The following is an 11,522-nucleotide window of genomic DNA, read 5'->3' on the forward strand; positions in this document are numbered from 1 at the left end:
GCAGGGACACCCCGCTCTAAACCGTATCACCCAAGGCCTTGTCCAACCTGGCCTTGAACACTGCCAGGGATGGAGCATTCACAACCTCACAGGGCAACCCATTCCAGTGCCTCACCACCCTAACAGGAAAGAACTTCTTCCTTATATCCAATCTAAACTTCCCCTGTTTAAGTTTTAACCTGTTACCCCTTGTCCTATCACTACAGTCCCTAATGAAGAGTCCCTCCCCAGCATCTTTATAGGCCCCCTTCAGATACTGGAAGGCTGCTATGAGGTCTCCACACAGCCTTCTCTTCTCCAGGCTGAACAGCCCCAACTTTCTCAGCCTATCTTCATATGGGAGGTGCTCCAGTCCCCTGTTCATTCTCATGGCCCTCCTCTGGACTTGTTCCAACAGATCCATGTCAACAGTAGTCAATAATACATCTTGTTATTGAAAACTACTTCTGAGTTTGACTAGTTTTTAATCTACTCAATAAAGACTTCTGTATGGCAGGGTGCTAGTTTGAATTCTGAATACTGTGGCATTTTGCTGAAAATTTAACAAGTCTCTTTTATGGAACAGCGTATCAAGTTATGCAGATATGGATTTGTGCAATTCTGATAAATGAAAGCAACAGCCAGTCCCTAAAGTTAAGTCCAAGGGTTAAACATTGTTTTGCACAGAAATAAAGTAGCTAGTATTAACTGCTGTATTTCCGCACATACAACCTCCCCCTTTTACACGTACTTGCACAATAGCATTCTTCAATACCCATCCTTGTTGGAAAGCTTGTACAAAGCTAGGAAAGTGCTGGTGGAAGTTGGCACTCCAAGGAGAGAGAGGCTACAGTGGAGTATCAGGCTCCAGTGTATACCTTCCTTGTATTCATCACACTTTCAGTAGCAATATGATTTATATGCACCAGAGGTGAGGGATGATGTACTCATAACTTTGCCTTTTAGATCACAGGTTATATATTTCAAAAATAAAAATAAAAGAACTGAAATCTACCCCATCAACTGAATTTTTAATTGGGTTTTCCTTTATTTTGTCTGAGTTTTCAATTTGATTCGCCAACATAGTCACTTGAGTGTTTCTGTTCCTTAAATTTTGCCAAAGTAGCATTTTTTTCACCATCTTTTTAGAAATGCACACTATTTCAGCACTTGTTAAAAAGAAGTATCAGTATACAAAAGATCTGGCAAGGAAAATCTAATTCCTGAATTTAACCTATTTGGGCTTAATTGCAAATATTTACAGCTAACAAGAAAAGTTTTTCTTTAAGTAAATATGCTTTTCTTAAAATATGTGAACCAAGTATGTTCACAGACTTGTTGTGGGGGGAGAAGGGGACTGCATTGTCAGCAACAGTTCGGTGGTCTCCATTTCGCATCAAATCCTATTATTAGAACATTTTATTTCTATTACATTAAAAGGTGTGTTATTCTGAACTCTACGAAGACAAAAAAAGACTTCCTGTATTAATTTCTGTGCTCAACTCCATTGCATGAAGTTACTTAGCTACCTTTCAGATCACTATATACTAGTGGTATTGTTTGTATGATGCCACTGATGTAAGCCCTAGAGAATGTTTACTCATTTAATTCTGGCATGCTGACAACAGCAAATACAGCTCTGTTGAATCTTAAGGAATTTTCAAGGAGGAGAAAAACTTAGCTCCAAAACTTTCTCCTTTACAGGTCCTTGAGATTCACTGCAGTCAACAGAACATTCTTCAAGAGCAGCTGTGTGAATTGCTACATCAACGAAAAGACACCTAAATATAGAAAACTTCTCGCTATTACTGATCGAGTTAATAAAAGGGAGATAGTACAGACTTAACGTAAAAAAATCACATTTATAAAATATATATATATTTAGAAAAGCAACAAATATTTCACTAGAGACTTTTCATACCTTAAGAGATCAGATAACGTCATTGGTTCTCTCAGCCAGAGTAATGCCATGTAACAGAATGAAAGGGTCATTGGCATTGTCATCCTCAGTTTCTCCTTTTGGTTCTTCTTTAAATACAAGCTACCATCTACCGATCCAGAGCACAGAGAGGTGCTTTCTTGGGTTTATGTTAAAAAGGAAAAAAAAAAAAAGTAATTTATATGATGTAAACATGATTCATGGTATACAGAAAACAAGATACAAGGCACATAAAAGTACCCCTGTTCAGCAGTTATTAACATTTTGAAATCATTATTTTGAGTAGTTGGGTAGTTTGTGTACTTTTCTACTAAACAGCTTAACTCTTAATTTATTTGCCTATCACAATATGAGATGACAACCCATTTCATAAACTGCTATTCACCTCACGAAGGCACTGGACAAAACTCCCTCTAGTACCCATCAAAACAGACCTTTTGTCAGGAGCCACACCTGAAGCTGGAGTACTAGAAAGACATTAACTCCTCCACAACATATAACTAACACTACTTATGAGCTGAAAATACTATTTTCTATTTGAGTGATAAGGAACAGTGGGGAAACAAGGGAAAATTTTATGTACTTAAATGAATACCTCGGAGTTAGGGATTAAAGCACAGAGTTTATTTCAGCACAGTCAGGACTTTCACAAGATAATTATTTACACTGCAGGAATTTTACTGCGGTTAAGGTATGTATTCATCTGCCATATAATCTCTAACTGTGGAAATGTAGATATTATTTTAAAAAAACCAAACATATCTAAATTCAGTGAAAAAGAAACACCATCAGAACAAAAATGTAGCACGTGGTGAAGAGGGTGGAAAAAAACCCCAACCAACCAACAACCAGCAAAACCTTCCTGTTTCATTACTGATGTGAATCACTAAAAATTAAGAGAAGGAGCAATAAGAAATTTAATTTAATAGAGTGATTTATGGGTTGGAAACCCTTTCAGCAGTGAAACTTGGGAATTCAGAGAAGGAGGAAGTATGAAAAAGAAAAGCCTCTCTTTCCTACAGCACTACCCAGACAGGATGAAGGAAAATGAATTTAAAGCACACCAGCACAAAACATCACCATTGATTCTGTAGAGATTTCCTCACTGTGTTTCCCCACAGACTGTTCACCTGTTTAGACAGGAACACCCAGGGCTGGATCTACAGCTCCCCGGCTGGGAGCTGCAGGGCCATGGCAAGCAGCCTGCAAAAAACTGCTTAAGACTTCGGAGAGGCTGGCAGCTCCGTGGTCACGCTGGCAGGTGACAGCCAAGCCCGTAAGGTGCCAGTGGTCAGTGATAGAGGTCCAGTGCCCACTGACATGCAGCATGAAGTCACGCCAAACACTGTGATCCTGAGCCAGAACTGGTCTTTGATGCCACCTACCGGCTCCTAAAACAGCAGCCAGTAGCACTATGGACACAGCAACAGGTTAAAAGAACCAGTGCAAACGTACAACTTGTACAGACCAGGACAAGGTCTAGATGAGAGCATCCTATGAGGTCTATCACGTAGGTGCGTCAGAGAACAAAAGCAAGAACATCAGTTAATCCTTTTAGTCAACAGTTTCACCTTTTACATGGATACTTTGTGCTTAAAGGCAGCTTCACGGCTGAAGCTTCATTATTAATTTCACATTCAACTCAATTTAAAATAATCCTCATTATATTTGTGGCCTTAATAATGGAACACAATTTCCTTTTATTTCTTCCAGCTTATGCAAGGCATGACAACACACAGTTACACACATCTAATAATTTAAGAGTTTAATAGGCTTCTCTAGCAACATCTCAGTGCTACAATTTGCTATTATCCCTACACAAAAATAACAAAAACCTTGCTAGTTGGACAAGCCTCTTAAGGAAAAAAAGGGTGTTGAGGTTTCCAGTCCGTAGCAATAACAGCTCAGTAGAAACAGCATAGAAAAGGAAACTTACGAATCTTCACAAGAATTTCTAATTAACTAGAACACATTTAGCATTACTTGTGTTAAATTTGAATACACAAAATAACTTCTATGTTTGTTTGATTTACCAAAATATACTTCTAGTGTCACTGAATGTGCTGAACTCTTAATTCATTTCAAGTGCTTTTATTGGTATGACTACTTAACAGCTGAATCCAATCTCTGAAACAACAGACCAAGAACACATTAAATTATGGCCTTTCTTAACACTGTCCAGCAATTCTGAAAAGCTAAACAGTGTAACTATAAAAGGCACAAGCACCAAGGAAGAAAGGAGTCCCTCCAGGCACCTAAAAGGTAAGAAAACTCCATAGAAGATTTTCACTAGAAATTTTTCCATTCAGTTCTTTCCTCTTCATGTAATTTTCCTGTAAAACCCAAGATCTGCTACACGTACAAACAGTGACTCTTTATCTGAAAATTGTGTTGTTTTAATACATAAGGCTGAGAGGTGCTTGCATTAAATTCACAAATATTTGTGCCCCCATTTTCCCACTTTCTCCACCTGTTTGGATTTTTAAAAGTTTATTAATTTTATTTGCTGCAGATCAAGTTTCTTATTCTGTTACCATTCCTGGCCTTTACAAATGAAGCGAACATGAAACAAAAAGATTGTAGTCTTCTGAGGGTAGACAGGCAGTATCATAGAAGAACAGAAATGGGACATAAAGAGGATAGATAGTACATAACAGGGGAAAAACAAACACTGAAACAAAGAGGGAAAAGGCAAGCAAAGAATAAAGCAAAAAAAAGAAAAAATATTAGTTTAAAAAGCAAACAAAAGCTTTCAAATGTGCCTTGAAATGTATTTCCAATATCAGACATTGCAGCTTTGTCTGGCATTACACTTGCCAAGTAGTACTAAAACACCCCAATTTTCTAGAATACTTACAATGTTTAGCATTCAATAAATATTTTCAAGTTGATATTGTGAACAGAAGGGAGAAAACTGATGAAATAGACGGCGTTATAAGGAAAGCAGTAAAAAGAAAGCAGTAAAAAATGAAGGTCTGATCCACAGAGACCTTGACACGCTTGTGAGGTGGGCCAGTGCCAACCTCATGAAGTTAAACAATGTGAAGTGCAAGGTCCTGTGCCTGGTTGGGGCAATACCAGGCGCAGCTACAGGTTGGGCAGAGAAGAGATTCAGGGCTGTCCTGTGGAGAAGGACTTAGGGTTGTTGGTTGATGAGAAACTTAACATGAACTGGCAGTGTGTGCTAGCAGCCCAGAAGCAAGTGATCCTGCCCCTCTGCTCTTGTGAGACCCCCCCCTTGGAGTACTGTGTGCAGTTCTTGTGTCCTCAACATACAAAGGATATGGAGCTGTTGGAGCAAGTCCAGAGAAGAGCCATGAGGATGATCATGGGGCTGGAGCACCTCCTGGATGAAGGCAGGATGAGAAAATTTGGGCTGTCCTGCCTGGAGAAGAGAAGGCTGCATGGAGACCTCATAGCAGCCTTCCAGTATCTGAAAGGGGCCTATAAAGATGCTGGTGAGGGACTTATTCATTAGGGACTGTAGCTATAGGACAAGGGATAATGGATTCAAACTAAACTAGGGGAAGTTCAGATTAGATATAACGAAGTTCTTTACTGTGAGGGTAGTGAGGCACTGGAACAGGTTGCCCAGCAAAGTGGTAAATGCTCCATCCCTGGCAGTGTTCAAGGCCAGGCTGGACAGAGCCTTGGGTGACATGGTCTAGTGGAAGGTGTCCCTGCCCATGGCATGGGGGTTGGAACTACATGATCTTAAGGTCCTTTTCAACCCTAACTATTCTATGATTCTATGAATGCAGAGACATAAGATACAGAAGTACCAAAATATACTGGCATAAAATTAGAAAGCTAACTGTATCTATGGGATAGAAAAAAAGAACCCCAACCAAACAACAAATAAACAAAAACCCCCAAACAACAACCCTCCCCCCCCCCAAGAACCAAATCATGTTTTTTTAACATCAAAGTCATGACTGACAGCTCTGCTATTAGTTAAACAACCGCCTGTTCTTTAAAGCTGCTGTTTGTGAACATACAGGTTTGCAAATACAATAGCATTTTTTTTCCCACTGCAAACAGGAGGTATGGCACAAACTTGTTATAAAATAAAACTTCCTCCTGCATTTCCCATTGTATTTCTAGGTCATGTTCAACTTTCATCTCCTTGGGTGGGCTTTGGGAGGAGGCAAAGTCTTCTATTTCTGGTAGAATATAAAGTACCCTAGTGGCAAACAGTACTGAAAACTCTGCAATTTGCAACGAGTTCCTCCAATACATTCTACATGAATATACTTTATATATATTTATTTCTATTAAAAAAATATACAAAAATTGTTTCCAAATAGTTGAGTTCCTTGCTCCTACCTGAGACTTTGCTAGTTGATGAGGCAAAGCTGTTATCACTCTGTAGCTCCCCCTCACTTTCAGAGTGTGACAGCAAGTGAAGAAGGCTAGATCTTTCTGGGTCACTGTCCACATCAGTACTGCTATCACATACCTAGGATTTGTAAATAAGTCATTGTATTATTGTCAGTTACTGTTTCAATCTGAAGAAACCAAATAAAACATGAGAGATGCAAGTTCAACAGTAAATGGAGTTTAAACTCCAACAGCTCACATTTTTTCTTTTTCTGTGAATCAGCAGTATATAAAGAAACCCTGCAAAACCCCTTATTTTTAAAGGATTTCTCAAGATAAAAAGATTTCCAGTGATGACATTATGTTTCCATCTGTTACAATGACCAAAAAGTTGGCAGTACATAGAATCAAAGCTTCATGAAACAAGTGATATCAAGAGAGCAGGCAGGTAAGGATGGTAGCTCATGATACATTTTGTATTTTAATTTCTGCTGTACCTACTGACTCTCTATGCCAAGACAAAGCAGTATTTTTAAATAAGCAGTTTTCCATACTCAGACAAGTATCTGTCTCTCAAAATAGGAAAAAAAACCCCAAACCAAACCTAACAACAAAATGGACATGTGGAACCCTGTTTAGAAGACATCCTTCATACTGAAGTGACATGAATGCCAGCCAGATATGTAGCTTGAACAAACAAGGATTCTGCTGTTGCCTTTTGAAAAGATATCAAATATCTCATGGGATTTGAGCTTTTCCCTTACCGGTAATGCTTTGACAGTTTCCCCAGATGGTTGGATGCAATATGCCTGTTTGCTCTTCTGAAGGTAACACCTCCAAAAATTACATAGAACTTCATCCTGATAAAAATAAATGGACAGTGATTAGTACAATTTTTACAAGATCCTTGACTGCTGAGAGAACAGAGCTTAATTCTAACTCAGGGATCTGGATAATGGTCCAGCTTTAATTTTATTAACCGTGATTTATAAACTACATTTTAAAATTATCAGAGAAGCAAAGTTTGTTTTCATATGCTCAATGTTTTTAAATGGGGAGTTGTTCCATTTACTTTAAAAATTACAATCTTTTAAAATGACTCCTCCTGTAACACACACCCAGTGTGTACAACTCACACCAACACCTTCATACCTTCATTTGTGGACATACTCCTAATGCTTCTAAAGCTTCAGCCTGTTTCTTGAGTATGAGCTGAAAGCCTTCACAAACATACCATTCACAGCCTTCATCTAAATTAAAAAAAAAAAGAAAAGTGTTTTATTTTTATTGTTTGTACTGTTCTGTGGGTTTTTTTAACTTTACATACACTTAATTCCACTTAATATTCGGATCTCTTGGTATCAGGACAGAGAGATGTCTCTCTATCTAATAATTTATTTCATATCCTAGAGCAGAGACCAGCCACACTGAATATACTCCATTAACTCCCATTTATTCACAGTCTTAATCAAGAAGAAAAGCTACTGAACAAGCACAGTTCTCCACACATTTCCCAAGAACAACATATTTCACTATAACTTCTAGTGTGGCATTTGTAGTCAAGTGGAGCGTGGTTAAGTGACCAGTTTTAAAGTAACTGAGAACCTGTCATTAAAGTGAAATACAACTCCTTTCCCATCGCAGAAAGCTGGAACACATTATGGTGGTGAGTCAGTCAAAGATACAACCAATATCATCACAGTCTTCACCATTCTTTCCCATCCAATCATACACATTTAAATGAAAGAAACCTTTTCAGATATTGCAAGCTTCTAGCACAACATGAATTTCATAAGGGGCAGGCCTGCTCCAACCTATTCACTATTCTCTTGGACTGTATTACATTTAGTTTTCACCTTTACCTCTCTATATTTACAAATCCTTTTCTACAGGCTTTTGTTTTTAGAAATTTCTCTCCATTTCCCAACTTCCTTTTCATTCCCTCCATGCCTCTTTTTCATTATTTTTTCTTCCAATCATGCCTTGCATCTCACCACCTTAGAAGTTAACTATCCAAATCTTCTGCTCTGCTTTAATGATGTTGGCTTTAACTGTTAACCACAGATACAGCTGACTCCTACAAATGCATGAAAATAAGGTGCCACAGCATAATTTAATTGCACCCACAGATAGGACTGTGTGAAGCTAAGGATTTCTTTCTTAAGAAGCTTGGGGGATGGCTAATGAAACAGTGCACAGCTCAGACTTCAGGAGTAATACAGGATAAAGACAAGAGGAGGTGTTACAGTTGTTCTGCTTTTTACTCTTCCCTTCCACACAGTTGTTCTCTTTGAATGAATGTAGTAACCCACTGTCACCACAGCAGAGGGAAGATAGATCAGCATATCAGAGACAAAGACAACCCAGTTCTTCATTTAGCATTGTAATGCATTTCTGCTTTTTGAAAGTGGCCACAACAGTAAAACATCTACCCAGCCACAACAGGACACATACCTAGCTCCAGCAGCAGCCTCACCATAACTTATCCTTATGGCATATATAATCATACATAATGACTACTATTCTTCTCAATCATTAAAAGTATAGAAATTACTCTGGATAAAAGATGTAAAATTGGTTTAGCTATTGTTACTGCATGAAACCTCTTCCATGTAGGTTTGTGTATGGGTTACAGGGCCAAGTACCTGTACCGCAAGCCAGACTGACAAGACATTCTCTGAGCTAGACCACCATCATATCTCCCTTATGATGACAGACAACTCTTCTGGTTTTGTGATTGCCATCACAAGGAAGGAACAAAGGGATGACCACATCTGAATGAATACCACCATTATCTTTGCTGAGTATTGTCTTCCACACATCAAAGCGGCAATAAGAGACATAGAGCTCTGTTATATCAAAAAAAACAACCCCAAAATCCACCATCAGGCTCACAAAGGTCACCTGTGGCTCATGAAGTCACTAAAATGTGACTACTGAAGGTTGTGACAGCATCTGGGGTTTGCATTTTGTTTCTGTTCTTACAGTCTTTCCTAGCTATCTGCTTTGGGTCACAATCAAAGACATAATGGGCTAGGTGAACCCTGGCTGAGCAGCGACTCTTACGTAAAATAGAGATACATTAATACATACCATTTTTTTCCTGCTTTTTTGAACCTCTGGAGATTGTATGGACTCTTGTGTTAGTAAGAAAATCAGTGTTTACAACTTCTCTAGTTCTCTGCAAAACAGGAATATACCTTAGCAAGAAAAAAAACCCCAGGCCTAACTTGCGTAGATTGCCCCTTCATAAAACGTAATCAAGGAACTTGTTCAAATTTCCTAAAGGGAGACAGAACATTCTGAACTTCTCATTCAGAAACTGCAAAAATAGAGAATTACTATCCTGGACATATAGGGGCATACATCAGGGTTTGCCTACCCTAGTACAGTACTGAAATGCAGCAGTACCCAGGCAGTACTTCCAAGGCATCTAGACAGCTTACTGGTACTATGGCTATAGCAACAGCAATTGAAAATTTTAAATCTTGTGATTTTGAGGAACATTAGTTTTAAACAGTGACAAGTAAAGCATGAAAAGGAGGAACTGCAGTACTGCCTTCAACTTCTAATGCCAAGGAGAAAAATCTTAAGATTTTCTTAACATAAAACCAAGAAGCAATCAAAATGAACCTTTTTCAAGACCAGTAGTTTAGTTTACCTCAGTAACATTGTGGCAAGATCTGCAATAAAATCCACCTCCATCAGTGAGACCCCAGTTCACTTCCGAACATTGGGCACAGCGTTCATTAAAATCTCTCTAAGAGGGAAAAACACAGTTTCACATGTGTTCAAGTAAAATAAATAGTGTTATTACTAGGCTTTGGAGATTATTCATACAGAATATTTATGCCCTTTATGTTAGCTCTGGTTGATAAAAAGTAATCATAGCATTTGCTACCAGTCACTGATAATTGTGAACAAGTAACTTCAGCTAGCGAGCATCAGCTCGTGTACGTGATCATTAGAACAAGGGGAATAACACATGCCATGGGTTGATAAAAGCCACCCATCTGAAACGGAAGCAGAAACAAAAAAGTAGAGAGCAGGACATGAAAGAGAAAATAATTAGAACTGTGAAGGAACATAAGCAGTGAAGAAAGCCTGCACAAGTGGGTGAGGAGATATGCCAGAAGAGACTTCAGAAGCACCCACATGAACGAGATGGGCAGCTCTCTTCCAGCCCCGCACCGAGCCCCAGCGGCGCAAAGCACCCGCCACAGCCGGCTGTTAAGCACCAGCGATGCGGCTGCCGTACCGAGAGGTCCGGCTAGGGACCTGCCCGCCGCTCCAGGCCCCGGCCGTGCCCGGCGGCGGGACGAGGCGGGGCGCGGCGGGGCAGGGCAGGGCATGGCCTGGCCTAGCTGGGGCAGGCAGCGCCCAGCGGCGCCTCCGCTCTGCCGCTGGAGCCGCCAAGCTCCTCCGGACCTGCACCCCTCCCAGGCCGCAGCCGCTGAGCGCCCGCCGGAGAAGCGCCTCCCACACAGCTGCAGCCGCCGCGCTCCGCCAACCCCCTCCGGCCCAGCGAAACCAACCGCCCCCACCGTTCCCTGCGCCGCGGAGCCGCCCGACCCCCACCGTGGCTTCCTCATCCATGCCGGCAGCCGCCCCGGGGCCCACACCATGGCAACCGCACAGAGCGCCGACACCGCGGCCCGGCCTGGAAACAGCAGCCCTGGCACTTGAGTTCCGGGCTCGCCGTGGGGCCGGGCATCCCTGGCCTCTCGGTTAGTCATGCCTGCTGCCGGGTGGGAGACCCCATCCCCTCTCCCCGTCCCCAGAGCTCTCAGCGGGGCGGCTGAAATGCGCTGAGGGGTCTCTGCCTGAGATGGCGCGGCGGGGAGGCTGCGTGCCTTCGCCCGTCGCAGTGGCTCCGGGGAACATGGGTGCTTGTCGCTGAGGGAACATTGGAGTGCTTCGCCTCTGAGGGGACAGAAGCCCTTCATCTGTGAGGGGACATAGGTGGTTCACCTCAGAGGACATTGCAGATGTAACTGAGCGGACATGGGTGTTTCATGGGGATGAGAGGTACTTCACTGAGGAGACATGAATGCTTCACCTCACAAGGAACATTGGATGCTTTACTCAGGGGACGCAGGAACTTCATCTGTGAGGGGACATGGGTTCTTCACCTCAGTGGAGACATTGCAGACGTCACTGGGGGGTGGGAGGTGGCACGGGTGCTTCAGAGGGACGTGGAGTGGTCACAGAGGAGACGTGTGCTTCGCCTCTGTGGGGACATGGGACACTTCCCCACTGCAGTATCCTCTGGACGAGAAGGGCC

General features: G+C 41.5%; 1 protein-coding gene across 1 annotated transcript in view; it reads right to left on the bottom strand.

Annotated features, from left to right (window-relative positions):
- Positions 1-10,990, bottom strand: part of TAF1B (TATA-box binding protein associated factor, RNA polymerase I subunit B) — a 51,177-nt gene extending 40,187 nt beyond the window's left edge. The window contains exons 1-7 of the mRNA XM_061351747.1: positions 10,817-10,990; positions 9,900-9,998; positions 9,332-9,419; positions 7,391-7,488; positions 7,003-7,098; positions 6,245-6,377; positions 1,901-2,057 (exon numbers count right to left, since the gene is read on the bottom strand). Of these exons, the coding sequence (XP_061207731.1) occupies positions 1,901-2,057; positions 6,245-6,377; positions 7,003-7,098; positions 7,391-7,488; positions 9,332-9,419; positions 9,900-9,998; positions 10,817-10,834 (689 nt within the window). The 5' untranslated portion in view covers positions 10,835-10,990. The remainder of the gene's footprint in view (positions 1-1,900; positions 2,058-6,244; positions 6,378-7,002; positions 7,099-7,390; positions 7,489-9,331; positions 9,420-9,899; positions 9,999-10,816) is intronic.
- Positions 10,991-11,522: the final 532 nt, after the last annotated feature.

Source organism: Neopsephotus bourkii, unplaced genomic scaffold, assembly GCF_033783945.1.
Source record: "Neopsephotus bourkii isolate Nb327-2 ecotype Australia unplaced genomic scaffold, CSIRO-AGI_Nbou_v1 NB_595, whole genome shotgun sequence".
Classification (NCBI taxonomy): Eukaryota; Metazoa; Chordata; class Aves; order Psittaciformes; family Psittacidae; genus Neopsephotus; species Neopsephotus bourkii.